The sequence below is a fragment of the Rhodnius prolixus genome, unplaced genomic scaffold (genome assembly GCF_049639745.1).
Source record: "Rhodnius prolixus isolate KJV_2025 unplaced genomic scaffold, Rpr scaffold_5, whole genome shotgun sequence".
NCBI lineage: Eukaryota > Metazoa > Arthropoda > Insecta > Hemiptera > Reduviidae > Rhodnius > Rhodnius prolixus.
In genome coordinates this window covers 39,742,035-39,762,977 of record NW_027411624.1, presented here as the reverse complement: position 1 = coordinate 39,762,977, position 20,943 = coordinate 39,742,035, and the positions used below count along the sequence as shown (strand labels likewise).

The 20,943-nt window shown below is 33.4% G+C and overlaps 1 protein-coding gene across 3 annotated transcripts; it reads right to left on the bottom strand.

Annotated features, from left to right (window-relative positions):
- Positions 1–333: 333 nt before the first annotated feature.
- On the bottom strand, positions 334–20,767 carry pps (protein partner of snf). 3 transcript variants are annotated; one of them, XM_074135641.1, is made up of 27 exons: positions 20,615–20,767; positions 20,128–20,373; positions 19,835–20,011; positions 15,890–16,039; positions 15,067–15,326; positions 13,658–13,819; positions 13,071–13,152; positions 12,884–12,979; positions 12,726–12,796; positions 12,184–12,360; positions 11,823–12,075; positions 11,044–11,367; positions 10,206–10,321; positions 9,790–10,089; positions 9,547–9,647; positions 8,627–8,761; positions 8,082–8,152; positions 7,839–7,983; positions 7,535–7,722; positions 7,301–7,431; positions 6,756–6,929; positions 6,193–6,648; positions 3,866–5,283; positions 3,184–3,228; positions 2,944–3,095; positions 2,554–2,837; positions 334–2,216 (listed from the first exon to the last, which is right to left on the bottom strand). In XM_074135641.1, the coding sequence occupies exons 2-27, from the start codon at positions 20,240–20,242 to the stop codon at positions 954–956; spliced, it is 6,846 nt and encodes a 2,281-aa protein (XP_073991742.1). In that variant the 5' UTR covers positions 20,243–20,373; positions 20,615–20,767; the 3' UTR covers positions 334–953. The 3 variants fall into 3 exon arrangements, with proteins under 3 accessions (XP_073991742.1, XP_073991743.1, XP_073991744.1); XM_074135642.1 differs by lacking the exon at positions 9,790–10,089; XM_074135643.1 differs by lacking the exons at positions 15,067–15,326; positions 15,890–16,039; positions 19,835–20,011; positions 20,128–20,373; positions 20,615–20,767 and adding an exon at positions 14,054–14,170.
- Positions 20,768–20,943: the final 176 nt, after the last annotated feature.

The window sequence follows — 20,943 nt, the reverse complement described above, 5'->3', positions numbered from 1 at the left end:
TTGAATAATTTTTGCAATTAGAATGTCATTTATTAAGTTAATATAATCACTAAACTAAAGGCTTAAATCACTTAAGAGCTGTTATTGGGCAGTGTGCTTGCAAATGCAAAGCACCAAAGCAGTAATGGCAGAAGACAGCTGACTTTAAAGGTGAAATAACATTTACTATTATTTTATGTTTCGTGTAATTCCTAGTCTTCGAAGTTTCCAGTATAAATATTTTTTTAATTTATTCTTTAATTAATTTCATTTTTTTTTTGCACAATACGAAATGCCAAACTAATGGATGTAAGAGAAAACAGGAGTGGTTATTAAAAAAAAGTTTTCAAAAAATTCAACTCTTGTTTAAATATATTTCTTCTTTAAAAAATAAAAATGAGAAAAAAATACTACAGCAGGTACAACTTTTAAAGGGAAATTATGTTTTCTGTAGCTTTATATTTACAATGATTAACTGTATATATTTTGAACAGTATATATTTTTATTTTAATTATACAAAAAAGAAAAAATACAATTAAAATTTACATTTAGCTTCTGTACACTATATACAAAATTTAAAAGATACTTGTTTTTGAAGAAGGAGAAGGAAAAATAGAGATCATTTTAAAGACATGATGTCTGCTATTTACACATAGCAAGAGATGAATTCCTTAAAGACATCTCTAATTAAAAAGAAAAAAGAATGAAAAGAAAAAATGAAAAAAAACCTGGGCGTTGTACCTGGAATGTTAACCAGGTGAGAGAGTTGCGAATGGCAGCTTTTTAAAGAAAAGTATACTGGCTAAAAGAAAATGACCTCTTGATGTATAAAAAGCACCACACAATTCTCCGTGGAATGACAATATTTATAAGGCTGGGACAACATTTGTCCACAATTTGGGTTGTCAAACCTTGAGTTATATTTTGTTTTTTAAATAATGATAATGAAAATAATTTTATCTACGAATTATTTTTAGCTACTGCCGGACGAAGCTCTCCTCATCCTATGTCTACCAGATTTATGCCGACTGGGCGATCGGCTTGCCCTTCGCTTTCTATCTCTTCGGTCTCGATCTCCAAAATCTCTGTTTTCATCCCTATTGAAATCTCGGCTACTTTTTCGCTGTTCGAAATTGTCTCGATCACTGAAATCTCTACTTTCTTCGCTTCTATTATTAAACTCTCGTGCTTTTCTCTGTTCAAAGTTTCTAATCTCTTCATCCCACTCACTGACAACTCTATGTGGGGGTACATAATCTGAGTCTGAACCTCTGTACATATTGCCACCTCTAATTCTGTTATATCCACCACTTCCAGGGTTGCCACCCCGACCTCCTCTGAACATGCGCGCAGAAGAAGGATCAAAATTTCCGCTTCTGAAGCCTGGTCTATGTCCACCTTGTCCTCCGCCACCACCTCGGTGATGTCTACCTCTGTTTATATTGTGGCCCATGTCACGATGTTCCCATTTCCGTCTATGCGGCGGCGGCCCTTCGCGCCTGTCTTCATAATCATCCTTCCTTTTCTTAGGCGGTGGGGGTAACGGATGTGGCGTCATGATTGGTGGCGGTGGCTTTGGATAGACTTGTTGAGGATATGGTGGTGGAGGAAGAGGAGGTGGATATGGGAAATAGTTGGGATCAGGAGTAGGCAGTGGTGGTAGAGGTGCTGGAGGCATAACCTTAGGCACTTGTGGGGGTGGCAGTGTTGGCGGCATTGACGGTGGAATGTTTGGCGGCGGTATTGCTGTTGTCATCGTTGGTGCCAGCGAAACTGGCGGTGGTATGGTAGCCGAAACTACTGGTCGTACAGGCCTCTCCATTTCCGCAGCCTTTCTTATTAAATCTGCATCAGACAACTGGCTCAAAGAGGTTTTATGCTGTTGCTTATCCATTTCTCGTATCCTAGATTGTCGTGGATCTCTTCTCGGCTGTTTTTCTTGGGAAACATCACTTTTGGCATCAGCAAGCGATGTAGATGATGATCTGCTATAATCATCATCTTCAGTGTACTGATTATTGCCGTATGCTTGTACTATTGGATCAGGTTTGGCACCATTATTACTATTGGTGTCAGTATTTTGTCCTTTGATACTAGCCAAAATTTCTTGTAAATTTGATGGCAGTTTAATATCAGGCAGTGACTTTGAATCAAAAAATGGAATAGATTCAGTTGCTGGAGGTGGTGTAAAGGATGAAGATGGACTGTACGCTTCTTCCTCATCATCTCCTGTCGTCTGGAAGTGAAATAATTTTATTATTAGTACTATGTTGTTCTCCTGCTTTAGGAACAAGTAAATTTATGTTTTTTCATTTTTCCAGAGGAATCTTTTTTTTTAATTAAGATCTCAAAAATTTATACAAAAGGTTAGCGAGCCTCTGACTGAGCAGGGCCTTGAAAATAACAATAAATAAGGATTTTTTCATCATCGTACGCTTCGAGATCTGCAAAAAGTCGGCAAGAGCTTTTGGTTTTATACTGAGTCTACTTGGGCTTTGCTAACCCCAGAAAAGCTGTGCTGATGTTTATCAATTAAAAAAAATAAATTAAAAACTCAACACTATTAAAATTACCTGATAGTTATTTCTGGGTGCAGTAGTGGAAGCGGAGGGTACACTTGGTGCTGTAGAAGTTGTTAAAGGTGGGGCTGAAGAAGGCGGAATCGGTGCAGAAGTTGGATGTACTACAGCTGATACCATTGATTCTATTTGCTGCCGTTTCTCTTCAATCATCCTGTTCACTTCATCTAAATTCCTTTGTATATCTGGATTTGGTTTAACAATAATTGCTTCCGTCATAGTATCTTCTGGTGAATAAGGATCATCTTCACCAGGACTGTATGGCTCTTCTTCAGGATCTAGTAAAAAAAAAATAAACCTACTGTTAGCTTTTATTATAATAGAAAGCAAGGCAAGCACAGAAGTTTGCCTTAGATGTGGAAAATAATTTTACATATTACCTACCTGGTAATGGAGGTGTAAGGCCTCTAGGTACCGTTGGAGGTTTCGACGATAATGGTGGAGTTGTGCTACCATCTGTTGGCAAAGGGGGTGTATAAGATCTCTCAGTAGCTTTACTCGATGTGGTTTTAACAACTTCCACTATTTTCTTCTGCCTGAAAAAATTATTACGATTCACAAAAATGTACGTACTTATGAAATCAAACATTATAATGTAAAAATATTAATAATTACAAATAATACCTTGTACTCAAAACAGAACTAGACGATATTGAATTTGATGGCCCCCTGCAAAAGAAATCATACACTTAACTGAACACTCAAATTTCCTACTCAGGAATTTTTTTTTTTTTTTTCAAGTAACATTTTTGAGATAAGCACTTTTGGTGCATCTATGCAATGTTATGTTCAAGTTTTGTAAGAAAGCGATGAACGAGCCTTTCTCAAAAGTTACAAAACTTCAAAAATCTATTCACTAATGTCGTATTAATGAGTGGTGGTTGGATATGGAATTGGACAAAATTAGTGAATTCAGCCGTCTTAGCAAACCTTTATTTTCTTTCATTTCGTTCTCTAAATTTTGATCTTTGGAATAATCGTTAGTGTAAAATGAATTTAGTTTTCACTAATCAAGCTTTGTGCCATTCACTAAGAAAGAGATCAATTTTGTCACTGCAAAAGACGTGAGAGAAACTCCACTAAAATTTCTCTACTATAACAAGATTTGACCCTGAAGATCTGAATGAAAGAATAACAAGCATCTGCGTCAGAAAACATTACTGACATTAACCAAATGTTTCAACTATAATCTCCACATGTTTATTATAAAGTTACCCATTATCAAGAATGTTACTTTTTTTTATAAAATTAAAAAAGGAAACACTATGATTACTAAGAAAAAATTCTCGAACTAAATTTAACTTACCTTCTATTTCGAATAATAATGCCAAGTAACAAATGTGGCCGATAATCGTCAAAGCCAGGACCATCCAATGGCAGCAATATCTGTGGTATTGGGCTGTGGGAGGCTAAAGGAAGCACGTAGAAGTCTTTAACGGTTCTGGATATTTGTCCAACAACAGCCATTCTGTTTCTACTATTCAAATAACTATACAGGCTTAAATAACTCATTTTTTCTTCTTCAGAATCAGCCTGAAATCTAATAACTACTATATCTTTTGTGCCTGCTTTCTTCATTCTAGAAACGTAATCCCACACAGAGTCCGGCTGGATCCTTCCAACACAATCTAATTGAGACGACAATTCTGCTCCTAAATCTTCGCAACTACCAGAAACTTCATAGGCTGATGTATAAAGTTTAGTTACTTCACTCATATTCAGTACACCTGTCCATACTGCAGGTTTCTCTTCAGGTGGTGGTGGTGTTTGTATAGTGACAGTTGAAGAAGGTTCCCTATCAGACAGATCTTCTTCCTTAGGTACTTTAAGATTTGATACCGTCGAGGTGGTTGGAGGTGGAGGTGTCAATGGTTCGTCTGTACTTTCCTGTTTTATAGCTTCTTCTTTGATTTCATCTTTAACAAAACTAGTTTCTGGTGGTAGGCAGTTATCGATGGAGATTTTCCTCTCCTCAGAGTGTTTTCTCTCCGATGACTTCCTTCTCTCAGAAGAATGTTTTCTATCAGAGGAATGCTTTCTTTCAGAAGAATGCTTCCTCTCAGAGGAATGTTTTCTCTCAGAAGAATGCCTTCTTTCTGAACCTTTTCTATCAGATCTACTTTTATCTCTGTGGTGTCTAGATCTACTCCTGCTTCTATGATGCGATCTACTTCGTCTTTTCTTTTCATCTTTTTTCTTATCTCGTCTTTTCTCTTTCTTTCTTTCGTCTCTTTTCTCTCGCAATTCTTTCTTTAACTTTTCTAAAATTGCTTCCTCTTCTTCTTTTTTAGCATCTGTCACTGTAGACCCAGTTTTTTCATACACATCTTCATCGTCGGCTGTCCTATTTAATGCTGACTCTAATTCGGAAATATTGGCTTCATGATTTTTCGATTCAATAACTTCTTCTCCTTTTCTACTTTTAAGAACTACAGTTTTTGCTTGATGAATTAAATCTAATTCATTCTTTTTAATAATTTCTATCTGATGTTTAGCTTCTTTTTCTCTCCATTGGGCTAGTTCTTGATTGGCCAGCTCTTCGGGACTTAGCCGTACTAACTGGCTTGGACTTATCGCCTTGTCTACAATCTTTCTATATAACGTCATATTCTTCGGGTCCTTTATATTAAAAACAAGACTGCGATACTTTGATTTGTATTTTGTTCCAGTGTCTTTAAACAAATTGAACAATTCTTCTTCTATCGACTGAACCAATTCTTTGACCTAAAAATGAAAAAAATCTCATTTAAAATATTTGTTAAAAAAAAAAAAATCATTTTGAATCATTAAAATAGATTTTTGTCACAAAGCGTTCAAATCACTGAATGAATGTAGCAATAGCTAATGACAATGTGAATATTGGGAACGAAGTATAATTTTTCTCCGTAATCTTGTATTGTTCATTTTGATTTTCACGTATACCATGCGGGAGGCCAAACAGAACTCTAAAACCCAAGGGTTAGCCAAGCATAAAGTTTAAGGGTGACAATATAATCGGAATTTCAGGTTTATTTGGGAATTCGATTTTTCATTTGTGCCTCAATCTGTGGCACAAAACCGTAGGTGGGACTAATCCCATCTTTAGAACTCTAAAGTAGTTCTCAATTTTACCATCTGCCCTTTGTGGCTGAGAGGTCAGCAAAGACAGCCATTCTCAGAACATCTAGATGAGAATTTTAAAGAAAAGAGAAAATTGGCGCTACGGAGTACTTATTCGTGACATTACCACTTCGGAAATTCCTTATTGAGTTCTATAGATATCAAGAATAATAAGTGGTTATACCCTCATAGAACCAACCCATATTGTTTTCGGAATATTTAGTTTGGAAGGAGCACAAAAACCGACAATAGAAAAAAGATTTTATCACATTACTCGTAGAATTCTATGAGCTATCAAAATAAAACAGTTCCGATGGGTTCTAATATTCAAAAACTAAGTGAAAACAAACAAAATTAAAAATGCTATATTAGGATAATTCTTCTCTAAGTATGTAATATGTAAACGTAATTTAAAACCTGTCTGTTCAAACCAGCAATGTTTACGAAAAAAAAAGAACATCTTCGTTCCGTTAAAGAATGAATTCTAATCCAACAACAAATTAACCAAATCCAATTATTAACATAAATACTCACATCTTCGTTAGTGTTATTGAGTTCTGGATCAGCTTTAATCCGCTGATTCAATAGTTCTTGCAAAGTCCTTTTTACATTAGCTCTTATCGGTTCCGGCTGTGGTTTAGCAGAAGTGGCCGGCGATTCCTCAGGTAATTTAGACTGATTTGATGCAGTATTATTGGTGTTCACGGTTTTCGCAGATTCTGATCCGCTTGTACTATCTCGACTTTTTCTTTCTTTTTTCGGTTTTATTACCTCGGCTGTAACTTTTTCTTCTTTGCTTATCGTCTTATTACTCACAACTAATTTGCTATTTTTTTCTTCCTTGGGTATGGACTTGACTTTCTCTTCTTTAAAGAAAGATTTATTTTTCTCTTGAGTAGGACTGAGCACTGTAGGATTTATTTGACTCACTTGCGGATTAGTTTTACTCATTCGGCGTACCGGTTTCTCTTCTTCTTTAACAGCTACTTGCTAAAATAAAGAAATAAATACACGAATTAACAATATGTTTATGGAAAATATGCAAAACAAATCTTCAGTAAGTAGAAGAAAGTAAAGTTAATTAAACAAATGTATACCTGAACCACTGCCTTTTGTTGAATCTGTCCAGTTTGTTGTATGATAGGTTTCTGTGTTACGATAGGTTTCTGTGTTACTGCAGGTTTCATCGCATAACTAACTGTCTTTACACCGGCCCCTGTCACTTTGCTAGTTAATACTGCTTGCTTCATGGCTACAGGCTTTTCAACATTCTACATCAACATACAAGAAAATTAAGTGCTAAGAACATCTAAAAATTACCATACAGAATTCTAAATAGCTTGTATGAAACTACTTGTACGAAATATTATTAGGTACTTCTTATTTCAAAAATCTTCTGTGTTTATTTGTTTGAAATGGCTAATCTACTTTTATTACTTTTTATTTACAATAATTATTTAAAAAAAAAAAAGAAAAAAAAAAGCATTTCCTGGTACGAATTCGGTCATTACTCGTATTGAAATGTATATCACTTGTAATGAAATGTATATCAAAATGGGAACAAAAATTTCTGGAATAAGCGACCGTAGTAAAGAAAATAACAGAGAACACAAAATAAATTTCTTCGTTTTAGAAAACTAACCGGTTTATTAGGTGGATCCTTTGCTTTGATGTAATACTTATTTACTGGTAATATGCTGGGTCTGACGACCTCAAAAGTTGGATGTGTCATGAGCCATTCTGCCAAACCTTGCACAGTAGGGGCTTTCTCGCCTGCAATTAATACGACAAATTTTCATTAAAATATTAAGTAAATTAATATTTACAAAGAATTATGAATTTTAAAGAATAATGAAAGAATAAAAAGTGTCCTTACCTGTAAGAAGCCTTCCAGTTTTCTTTTCATAAACCACTACCCTTGTGGCAGTATTCAAACCTTCTGTCTCTCGTTTTAGAGTGGCTAACATGGTTAACGTATGTTTCTTGATACATACGTCGCTGCAGTAATTGCTTTGAACTTTAGCAGGCTTTTTGCACACTATACATTCCAAGGATGATATGGTGCTGAAATTGAAAACAACATATTTATGAATTTAAAAATGTGGAAGCTTTTTTTTTTTTAAGGGCAAATATTGTTTTAATTATAAATTTTGAAGAGTAAAATTAAGAAAAGTACTTACTGCTGTCCAGCAGGCGTTCTTGCGACTATTGGAGTAATTCTGGGAGTTTCCTGTATAACTTTTGGAGGCGTAACTTTATTTTGATTTTTAGCTTCAACACAATTTGGACAAGACCATTCAACACCCTGTTGTTCCATTTGTTGGCCTTAAGTTTAAAAGTTAATTGTTTTCAACCGTTTTCAAGGATTTAAAAATAGAAAAATGAATCTAAAGTTTACAAATCAAAAAAATACAAAAAATTACCTAGTGACTTGGTAATTCCAACACATTTACCATGGAACCATTCCTCACATCCATCACAGCAAATCATGAACCTATAATTATACCAGTTAATTAAGAAAAATTCAATTTTTTTTACCCCAAAATTTTTCATTAACTCTTTATTTTTTCAATTCATGACTCGTTATAAGCACCTTTGAAGAGAAAATCTAAGGGTGGGTAGGAATCGAATATGGGATTTCCGCGAGGGAGTACACAGCACTAACCACAGAGGTTTCTTCTTACAACACTTTTTTCGCAAAAATTCTGGAGCAGGATGCCAGATTTTCTGAGAATAGCCCAAAAATCTATTTTTTTTCAGGGAAGATATTCGAATAAAAGTGATGGGAAAAATAATCGCTAATTGTTTCGGAGAAAATAAAAAAAAACTTTAAAATCTGTCCCCAATCTGGGTTGACAGTTTCTGACTGAAACTTTGGATTTGGAAATCCGGAAAAAATAATACATAAAATCTACTTGCAGTTTTTTTAAAGTTTTAGAATTTTTCAAGGTTCTAAAACATAAGTTACCTATTATTATGAGGTTTCTTGCAAATGCACCACAGCCTGTCTGGGTCATCTTCAGAATTCCAGCTCTCGTCATCACTGTCTAATTCATCATCATCAACATCTGAATCCTTTTGATGAATACTGCCTATTTGTTTTCTAAGATGAAGGTAAAAAATAAATTAATAGTCTCAGTACAATAAGCAAAAAATAAATTTAATTAATAAAGATTGAGATGTATAATAAGCTGGAGCTTCAGATTAATGGATGAATACAGGGAGCGACTCTTGATCTTGCAGGACATGCCGGTATAGTAACAAAACCAAGACACAGGCGAATTGGCTGTGATGAGACATCAACATTTTTGGACGTGAGACTGTCCTAGTGTTGCGTCAGAAAGTTAAGAAATGCAGAAGACGGCAGAGTTGTATAAAGAACCTTAGAATATCTCTCAATTGGAAAGGTTATTAGAAGCACTAATATGGAGGAGGAGTATCATAGTATCTTCTAGAAGGATATGATTAACAATTGCTTCAACTGAAAACACTCGAGTAGCCAGCAATTTATGTTACATAAAGCAGGAAAGCCAATAGCACTCCAGAATCTGAATTTGTGAAGAAGGAGTAGGGTATATTGTATTCGTCAATGTCCCACTTGTTCATTAATTCTGGGTTAATACTTTTTGTTTTTTATTCATCTACACATACTACCAAAAAGACAGGCCTAGATGCACTTAGGCTGTAAGTCTTAAAAAGTGGCAGTCCATGTTTAGGATAGGTACAATATCCAAGGGAATGTTTGGGCAAATTCGGGTTTGAACGATATCTTTGAAATTATAAACCGAGAGAGGAACGGTCTACTTTGAGCGCTGAAGGCTCAAGACCAAATATTGCTCACATCATACATAACACTTATTTAGTAAAATATGTATAAACTAGACTTACTTTTCTATTATGCTCTTTCTATTTTCTGAAGATATCCTTTTCTCTTTTATTGCTCCTGCTTGCTTTTTGTCCTTTGGGCTAATTATTATACTTGGTGTTTCCTAAAATAAAAACATTGTGAATTGAGAAACTAAATATACATTAAAAGGCAATTTTTAATCAGCAGAGAAATAAAAGAAGTTCTAAGAAGTAAGCCGAAGGCAAAAACCAGTGTTAAGACTAATTTTGTTAAGAAGCGCTTACAGATTTAGGAATAGTCGGAGTGCTAGGGTTGCTAGTTGTGGTAGAAGTAGCTGCTAAAGACGCAGCAGCAGCTTTCTTTGTAGCAGACCTTGTAGCAGGTAATTCTATTGGCGGCAATTTTCTTACATAAGGAGCTGCTGGTTGTGGCGGTGGAGTAGGATTTGTAGCCGGCTGAGGTGTTGGAGGTTTTTGTATTTTCTGTTGTTGTTGTGGTGGTGGTGTTGTAACAGTACTACTACCACCTAATTCCATCCTTTCTAAAGTCTGCTCTATCTGATTGTCTGAACTCTTCATGTGAGCCTAATAAGAATTTGTCAATATATTTAATGCTAACAGGAGCTAACGGCATTATTAGATAGAAAAGTGGAAAGCCATCACAAAAAAAAAAGAAGAATAATAAAAACTATTATACTCACAACAGCATCATTTCCACAAGTGAGGTCATCAAGAAGAAGAGATTCGGCTAGAAATCTAGAATCCTCCTTAGCAGTATCAGCATTCATATCTAAAAGATTTTCAGAATTATCTCCACCTAAAAAGATGTAATAAGATTATGTGAATCCATGTATCCTCTGATTGAAAATATTATTGTACCTAGTACGAATTCTACACATGTTATGCAAAATATACTGCAAACCAAGTATTGATGTATTAATGATAACAATACGTTTGATCATTTTAGGTACAATTTAGGTTATAATCGAAATAAATTATCGACTAATAATGAATGCAGCACTTAACATCAAAACTAATGCATTAAATGTTTACGTTTTTTGGTTTTTACGTTAATACTGTTTATTTGTTGTGACTATTTGGTTGTTTTTTTATATAATTGTGCAATTTGGGAACAGATTTCAATCGATAGTTAAGTCGTGCCTGAATTCACATAAATATAAAAATCAGAAAATTAAAAAAAAAAATACGTCGTACTTCTCGAATTTTATTCTTTCGACAAAAAAGGTCAGTCACTCTTTTTAGTATTCTTACACAAACCATTTCATTTTATACTGTTGATGCGGTATTATGGCGGAAGTTAAAGTTACGTAGGCAGAAAAATATTGCTCTTACAGGAAGAATTTGGAAAAAGAAAGGCAGTCAAAAGAGAAAAATTACTAACTACTAGAAAATTATAAAATTGTCTTTACGTTAAGATTTGTTTTTTATTGAGCTTATACTGCTTTTCACTTGTTTTCTTTTTGACAAGTTCTTGAGCCGTCAATATCAATAATAAAGGAAATTAGGTCTAATACTAACACTTAGCTGGTATTATTGGCGGATGAAGTGGTTGTACTTGAACTCTAGGCCCTTCTTTTGTTGGTGAAGTTACCTCTTTATCCGTACTCACTCTTCTGATTATGTCTGGTGTGGAGAACAATTCTGGTCCAAGAATTACAGGAGGTGCTGACTTATTACTGGCACTGCCAGACGAACCTCCACCACCGCTATTTCTTTCTCCTTTCTTTTTCTTATTTTCTTCAGCAACACTAGTGTCAGTTGGCGATGTCTTAGTAACAGGGGTGACTGGTGGAGTTTTTATGGATGGATGGCTACCATTTGGAGACGTCACACTTCTAACGGCTGTGAAGAGAGACCTCAATTTTTAAAATATGTACAATAGGATAATCCTTCAAAAAATTAAATATTTTTAGAGAACAAATCATTTTTTCGCCATTTCCGACGGATTTAAAGATATAAAATGTTCGTCAGATTGTAAAGTATATTCTATCATTCAACATTGTACATATGCAAGTTGTAGACTCGCTCTTCTTTTAATAGCATATAAAAGAATTATACAGAATATTTAAGATTGTAATTATTATGTTGAGCGACCATACTGAATAATAAAATAAGCGAAATGTTATCAAAGATGAAATGAACTATAGGGCAGAAAAGTGCTACACCCCTGAGAAAATAGTGGAATGTTTCCGCAACAAATAACCAAGGAAAATATTAGGCTCATTTGTGTTCCATATTTAGAATAGCAAACTATATAGTGTTTATAAAATAGACAACTATAATAATAAAATACTCACCAACTTGTTGGGTTGTAGGCGTTTCATTAGCACCTGCTGACTTCATCAATGATTTCGTAGCGTCCTGTACCATTTTAATCTCCTTCACTTTAGTTGATTTTACAGCTATTGCCATTTGAGATGATGCCTGTAAATTCTGTGAAGGTTTTGAAGCGTTACTTTCATCATTGCCTGAATGTTCAGGTTGACTTTTTGGTATAACTTTTTTTATGAAAACTGTAGACACTTTCTTTTTAGGACCAAGTGCAATTAACTAGAAAAGAAGAGAAAAATTGTTCAAAATGAGAAACAAGCACAAATTTATAAAACACAAGATATTCATTTCCTAATTTTTCTGAACAGTTTTTATGTTTTTTCACACCTCAGATGGAGGAGTAGCTTCAACCGCTTTAAGTGTCATAGCTAACTCTTCTTCTAGCTTTTTATTCCGCTCCAAACTTTGTTCTGAAGCTCCGAACGATAGTTTTCCTCCCCTGCTGACTGTAATTGTGCGCCGTCCTCCTCTAGAACGACCTCCTCGTCCTCTACTAATGATTTGCTACAGAAAAAGGTACTTATTAATTTTTGTTATTTTTAACAAAATTCTAGAACATTTAAGAAAAGTGCAGCATTTAAATTTGGAAAAAGAAAAAAGGTTTGCCTTGAAAAGCCAAATAAATTATTGAGTGGAAGCTGCCACATACAATTCTGACCTAATTTCTCATTAAGGGATATAATAATTAAAAATATTAATATTAATAATTCCTATATTAGATCCATTTACAGATAGATTACAACTTACAAGTTGAGACTGTTGGGAAAAAAGGAAGGAGGTTACGTTACACATTGTAATGTTAAATACATATTTAAGTAATTTCTTTTATACACAAAATGAAATTCGAAGAAATTTGCGAAGAAACCAACCTTCTTCTGATTTCCCAAAGAAGTCGTCCGTACGATAACGGCATTTGATCCACTCACAGTTGTTGGCCCAGCTAAAAATATAATTCAATATCGTAATTTTGAATCCTCAAATTTTCTTTGTTTCAAAACAATGAATGATTTTTATATATATGATTTACCTATAGTAGCAACACGAGCAGCAGCTCCAGTTACTGCTGTTTTTACAGGAGTTTCAACTTTCTTCTGAATAACTTTTGCCTCACCTGATGTGGTTACTGAGAGGCATAAAACTTTTGGTTAGGAGAATTTCTTTAATTCGAATTATATTTCTTTATTTAAAAAAAAAAATGGAATCATTTTACACACCTGAAGATTGTGTGATCAATCTACCGCCTTGTGATACGATATAACTCTTTGTTGTAACCGGCTTTGTAGGCACTGTAGTTACCTGTGGAATATCAAGAAAATAAAAATATTTGTTTACATAATCATTTTTTCCTAAAATGTGTTATGTAATATGCTGGGGATTTTGGATTTAATAAAAAAAAAATCAATAAAATTATTGTTACAAAAATTAAAATTCTTGAAGATTATAAGCAAGAACTCTAGTTGCTTTGTTTCTTTTTATTCATAGGTTGAAAACAAAATGTTAAAAAAATAAAATAAAAATAAAATAAACTTATATTTATACACATGTACAGAAGTTACCATAAACAAAAATCTTTACACCTTCCCCACAATTAGTAACATGAGTTTCCCCTTTATATGATGCATTCAATTTAGAGTCATTAAAAAAAAAAATTATATAAATAATTCAAAGTTACAAGTAATACAGCAACGTACACAGCCTCCAGGCCACATTCCAATACTAACACTATAAAAATTAAGGCAAAAATACAAAGGAAATAATAAGTTTTAGAGGGGCAAGTTATAATGGAGGCGAAGACACTTGCCATTGTATGATGCTGTTGCTGTTGTGATTGAGGTGTTTGTTGTTGCTGTTGCATGGGTTGTGATTGTTGTTGTTGCACAATACCAGAATGAATGGAAGCTCTGGGTGCTGTTCCTCCACGGGTCAACACTCTTCCAGATCCTCGGGTACGCCCCCGACCACCCTGAAAATGAAAAGAATCCAAAACAAAATTAGACCATACTCTAACAAAAATAACCTAAATCAGTGCTATGTATTCATAGAATTAAGGTCAATACAACCAATGATTTGAGAAAAAAGTTAATAAAAGATTTATGTTCCACATATTAATCGTTCTCATTTGATGTTTATTATATGTTTTGCATGGATTACGTGACAATAATATTAAAATACCAGAATATTAATGAAATTTCATTACCTTCCTCAAAAATGAAAATAAAATCACATCTAAACTTACTAGCAAGTCCAATATTATATTTAAAATGTAATTTCATTAAATCATCTGAGATATAAGAGATCTGTCAGCACATTAGGTGTCTAGGAAACAGAAAGCATTTGCATTTCTCCTACTCTTTAATTTTTTTTTAAAAAAAAAACAAACTGTATCATCACTTCCTAGACATTAAAAAAGAAAACATAAGCAGTTCTGCGCTACTTTGATGTCTGTTTTTCCTACTTTGATGTTAAAACAATAAAACCTTTTCAGTAAAATGGCGCGCTTTCGACCGGATGTTTTTCTTCAACTTTGGAATATTAACAACAAATTTAATTCGTATTAATAATTTATTAGCATAGATTACTCCGAGAAAGCACTTTAGAAGAAAGAGACACATACCCTATTTTAAAAAGAACTTTTTTATAAATAATTCAATGGCAAAAGATAAAATAAAAGTTTTAGGTACACACATAAGCCATTAGTAAATCAAGTTAGAAACAATGTTAAGTCATTTCAAGTAAATAAAAAAAATCTGAGAATCGATTCAATAAATTATAAAATCTTAAGTTAGAGCCGAAGGTTTCATCTAAAATAAATATAAAATTTGAATTTTTAGCGACACACATTTACAAGCAATTAGAGAGACTGAATTGAAAAAACACTCTTTGGATCTTAAAACACCTTTTAACGGATACTAAGGATTTTTTTGTTTTAATACTAGTATAGTGAGGGTAGCACACTTAAAGTAAGTAAACAAATGGTTGGCTAAGAAAGAAAACAATAAATTTATGGAATCTTCATTTTTTATTCCCATCAATCTAAAAAAATATTTAGCATGTTTGAAAATTGTTGCCACAGCCCTATGTTTCGACGTCTTGAAAAATCTGCATTACGTATGCCGTCACCCTACTGGGTTAAAATAAAACTGGAACCGTTATTTTATTAATATACTTATTTCTTTTTTTTTAAAAAAAAAAAAAAAAAAAGAAGCTTACCCTAGTTAAAGGCCTTCCGACGGTAACTGGTGCAGAGCCAATATTCGCTGTGGCTGTATGATAAGATGGTGGAGGTTGATGTGCAGAAGGAGCGATCGTAGTAGCCGTATAGCTGTGATCATTGTGTACTACATGTTGTTCACTTGGCGTGATCTCCTGCTCTTGCAACGACAGACGTTGTAATGATAATTGCTGTTGTGCTGTAGGAACATCTTCTGTACCAGTTGATGGTGGAGTTTCATCGTTTCCTTCCAATATGTCTGCAGGCATTTTGGAAAAAGTATATTTTATCGATAGAAACTAAATTATAAGCAATTTTACAACAATAAGTCTTTGAAGAAGTGACTGGTGTGGAATAATATAATGTAATCATAAGTGGTACCTAAAAACATTCTATAAAAATTGTGTTACTTATAGAACATTGAATTTATAGTAGTCTTTCGTCACAACTAATGAAATTAAAAAGAAATAGATCGGCAAGAGCTAGACAGTCTTTCCTGCTGCTCTAAACATTAGGTGCTATTGGTGACCTTCATCAGAACCTAGGGGGTTTTTAAAGTGGATACGATACAAAATAATTATAATGTGCATGCTCTGCAAAATCCGAAGCTCCTGATGAAGAGGAACAGGAGTATTTAAATCTTAGAGCAACAATAAATGTTTTTTAAAAAGATAATTCTGGCCATTGTCTTACAAAAACATTACAACTTTCTCTTCACGACTTAAGATCTAACGAATTACGAACCAGTTCATATAATATTTAGTTTAATTACAGAGCTGATATAATAAATAAGCATGTACTCCAGTATTAGAATATACTTACCAAGCATTTCTGTGAGATTATCTCCAAGATTGGTGCCAAGAATTTCTTTTGCTTGTTCAGACTGGAGGGCCGATTCCAGTCGTGCGAGATGTTCTGGTTCCATCTGTGAAAACGGATCAACAACCACATCTCCTCCGACTCCATCTGGTTCTGCAAAAAAATTAAAAAAATAAATATAAAAATTAAGAAATATATTTAGAATAAGCTATCACTTTTTGCCCTAAAATTTCAATAAAAGTACCCTGAAAGAATTTAATGATCGATAGAAATTTACAAAATTATATATGTTCTGACTGGTTTCTGCTTTATAAAATCTGAATCCTCAGACTACACTGATCATACAAGAGAGTGTTTATTTGATATACTGAAACTTGCTGTTGAAACTACGCTGTTTTTTTAAAGATTAGAGGAAGCCTATATTTGAATTTTCGACTTCAGGTATTCAGAAGTCCAAATAATGAAACAAGTTATCTTCGCAATAACATTGTGGTGAGGATCCATACCACTTTTTTGGGGTAGTTGTCCTTATTTGGTTGAGCTCCGCCTTCTCCACTTAGGCAAGAATATCATTTCAGAAGTGAAATTGGTTTACTTGACTGGACAAGTGAGCTTGTTCGTTTGATTTGCTCATTTGTGCGGTTAGATGAACACGAAACTCTACCAGTTAGTTGGCATCCAATCTCTTTTGAGACTAATTTTGTAATTATTTTAAATCAAGTATTTTTCTTTTTCCTTTGTTTAATGCGCGTCAACATCTGAAGTTTTCATTGCAATGAAAGCTTCCAGACAGGATTCTCAAGTGACAAACAACAATGTTCAACACTAGACAGGAAGCTTCAGAAAGCACCCAGGAAGAGAAAATCTAAGAGTCAGCAGCTGGATTCGAACCCGAATCTCCGCGGTGGAACCACTGAGCTAATAATCCCCTCCCTCAGGTATTATTATTGAATTGTAATTATTAACTCTTAATTAGAACGTACACTTCATATATCATATCACAGTAGGTCATATATCCTATTTTTAAATGCAATTTGGAAAACTTCTAGTAAGAAAAACGTAGTAAATTTATTTTTGGATTTTTAAAATACTTAATAATTTATTTAAACATTTTTCTTAGTTGGTTTTTTATTGGCTATTATTACCTTCCAAACTACCTATTGTTTGTTGACAAAATAAATTAATAGATTCATAAAAATAATTAAAACCAATTGTAATACAAAAACTTTGATGGAAAGAATGAAAGTTAAATAAACTTAAAGATTTCAACAAAATTTAATTTAAAACAAACAAGAACAACGCCGGAAACTAGCCGTGGGTCTTCACCAGGACCTGAGAACTTACTGACTTAAGTCTTAATCGAACCCTTTTTTTTTAAAGAGCTTAAAGGACTCAGAAAACATTTCCTTCAGAAGGGGACCAACCTCCAAAGCAGACTGCATCAGAAGAAGAGGGGTGAGTGGTACACGATACACCACTTTTGGTACAACCATCAATGCAACCGAATCCGTCCTTATAGTAATCTAGATAAGCTACTTCATCAAGGAATTTAGTAGCTTCCTGAAGTAACCAGCCTACTAACTAGCACATTTTAAAGTGATACTCGTAACAAAATCTACCACGAAGGGATAGTTGATGTATAATGATTTCACAATTTTAGTGAATCTTTGAGTAAAGTGTAGAGCTAGCTAATCCACCAAGAAAATTCTATTCACAATTCATAGCTCTTCAAATTCTATGTATAAATAGGTTTACTTGACTTCGCAGCTCTTTCCCATCTGTTCATCCATCAAGCAAAGCAACAAGATATAAATCTTTATTTTTATTACCTACAATGTCAGCCAAAAGTAAAATCAACAACGTTTACTGACCTAAAATTATAAGCCAGAAATACGTATGTAAATAAATAGATATAAATTACCAGTAAAATTAAATTAAAATATTGCTACACTGCTAACCCATTCATTGACAGCTTTTACGTATCATATTTCCCATTAGAAACAAAAAAAAATGTTATCTCTATCACACTGCTTTTAACTAGCAACTTCCTCTTTCTTTCTCTTTTCTAATTTAAGTTTATAACAAAAGAAAAAAATAAACGTATATAATGTTAGAACAAAATAAACTTCTTCTAAAAAGTCCAGGAATTTAAAAAGCTAAAATGAATTTAAAAAAATAATAAAATAAAATTAGCAATTAATCAGTCTGCAAAAAAAACAGAATTTCTTGATTGAGATAATTTTCTTTGTTGAGGTAAGAAGGAATTTGTGAAAATATTTCGACTGACAAATCTCACCTTTAAAGTAAGTACCAGGGTGAAAGGGGCCAACCATTGTTAAGTAAGCACATTTCTCCTTCATATTTTATTCAAATGGTCTCAAAATAATTCAGAATTCTAAAAGCTTTCTCACACTAAACCAACTCCATTACTTTATGCTTTAAATCACGGCAAATGAAAAATAAATAGCTTTAGCTCTACAAGTTATGTATTTATTATGAATATTTGCGAGTTATTACATTTTATAAATGTGTACTGGCAAAATAAATAAATATTAAATCTTTAGTTGTCCTGAAAATTATTTGATAAATGTACAATACTTAGAACTAGATGATTGGAAGTTTGCTTAACAATACAGCTACCTTAGACAGAAATCATTAACTGCCCCCTTGAATTTTCCAAAAAGTATGCAAAAAAAGCACCATGTACGAGTAATATCGCTACATTAGACGTAGTGCAGGTTTTCCTATGCAGAGTAACAAGTATATAGAGTATACAACGACCCACTAACCCTCTCTCTCTTAAGCGCTCTCGCACACAGGGTGAATAACTAACCAACCTACGCCTAGAAGTGCTCTTAATAGAATGTTTTTGCAGCATGTTTGAAATAAATAATGAATAACTATCTGAGCGCAATAAACATTCTAAGTTTAGTCATTTTCTGTCAAAATCTCAACAAAATTAAAAGATAGATTTAGTAAAGTGCTGATACTTTAGTCAGTTGTTGCAGTAAGTGCTACCAGTTGACCGATTCCCAAACCTTATTGTCGCGTCCAATGGTTATCCAATATGGTTAATCTAATGGCCTATAGGTTAGATTAAATTTGGCAAGGTTTAGCCAAAAAGCCTATCGCTCAAAAGAGAACCCTCTCCACAGTCCTTCTATGAGGCTAAGAGGAGAAGAGTTCTCGGGTAAAGTATTTTTCTTCTCCAAAGAGATGAACTCTAATCCAAATCAGACCTACACAGAAATCTAAGCGAAATTTCAAATTTTATTAAAATTTGAATCCAATTTTTTAAAAAATTAACAATTCTCATAATCAGGGGACGCCAAAACAGATTTTTTCCGGTTAAAACAAAGTCTGCACGATTTCTATACTTATCTTAATTCCACAATGTCACCAGCAACGTTTGATTTTCTCCAAGAGTCCGTAGTGAAAATTTCAATGCATTAGAATTTTCATGTTTATGTTTTAAAGATCTAGAGGCTATTATGACTTTACATTATGGAAAACAACAATCATCGATTTTTCGATACCCACTGCAAAAAACAGAATTGAAAACTGGGAATGACTATGAAAAAATATGAAAGGAGACCTTTATATAACGTTTAATTTCATATCGGTTACCCAGGAAACACTAGCAAAACACCTACTTGGATACACACCTAGCTATTTAACTTTGTAACGACTTTCTCTCGTAAAGGGAGAAAAAAAAGGGTTGAACAAAATAATAATTCCTTCCATCTTCAAAATACACTTTTTTACGATAAAATTTGCAGTAACGCAATCAAAATTATTAAAGGAAATATATGTTCTACGAAAATTAACACGTAAAGAACCAAAACATTTAGGCGCGTTTTTTGAACAGTTAAGAGACTAGACTGCCCTTGGAAATGAATAAACTGCAATTACGTTTTTTTTAAAAAAAACTACAAGATATAAATTTACCTTGATTAATATCTTGCAGCATTTGCGACGGTTGCTCGTTAGTCTGTTGAGCGAAAAATCCCTCAACTGTAAGGTTAATATGAGATGCATCATCGTTACTATCCGATTGATCTTCAGCTGAAGCACCACCTTCCCCATCTACACGGACAACGCTAACGTTCCCTCCATGCTGATTCGCTTAAAATAATATTTAGATTATAACTATAACTGCCATCAATAAAAATATCATATATTTAAATATTAAACTTAACAAGATAATAAGCAAATTCAACATTATTTATAATTAAGATTACCTATTAATTTTTGTAAAGTTTCTGGATCAACTGTAAGGGTTCCATCAGCATTCACAATTATTATTAAAGAGTCATCTTTATCTTCCTTACTGTCCGCCACAAATGTACTCGACATTTTGAAAATAGAACTTGAGTTCAAATCATTTAATAACTTCACTAACAAATAATTAAGGTTTGCACTTCGTTATATGTTTATAATTATTATAGTTATTAACCACTACTTTACCATCCCATTTTGACGGGAGTCTAAACAGAAAAACAATATATCTATGTTTAGATACTTTAGAAAAAAAAAAAGTTGACTGTTAAAAGCTCTGGCGTTCTATAATCCTTGAAACGGAAAGATATTTGCAAACAATTAACAAAACAACAACTCAGAAGGAGGTGTTATCATAAAAAGGAGGGATATTGTGTCTCAAGATTGACCGCCATTTTGTATCAAATAGCAAACAATTGTTTAAAAAAGTATAATAAAGCTGTATCTAACCTGAATCTTGATTGAATAAAGACCAGCAAATCGCATCTAAAAATAAACTAAAACAAATAACTAAGGAATAGTACAGTCCGTAACCGTAACATTCATACTTCCACAGTGTCGTACACCAATGAACACTTGCATAGCCATTTTGTTTTACCGATTGCAGGATTGCCATTTAATGCAGGGCATTCACTATTAAGAGTTGGCAACATAAAACAAACATGCATATACAGTCGATATTTTATATTCTGAAAATATCAATTTTCTCTAATTTTTTACTATGCGAAAATATTTAAAAAAATTCAAAAGCAAAGAAATAAATAATATTTTTTTTAATT

What these genes read in the sequence shown, in the direction of transcription:
- pps (XM_074135641.1), bottom strand. Translation starts at nt 20,242, where the DNA reads ATGTCGAGTACATTTGTGGCGGACAGTAAGGAAGATAAAGATGACTCT. An exon ending in AGAAAGAGCATAATAGAAAA is followed by an intron (nt 8,762 to 9,546) that starts GTAAGTCTAGTT and finishes CCTTCATCTTAG; the next exon opens with AAAACAAATAGGCAGTATTC. An exon ending in CACCCAGAAATAACTATCAG is followed by an intron (nt 2,217 to 2,553) that starts GTAATTTTAATA and finishes TTTCACTTCCAG; the next exon opens with ACGACAGGAGATGATGAGGA.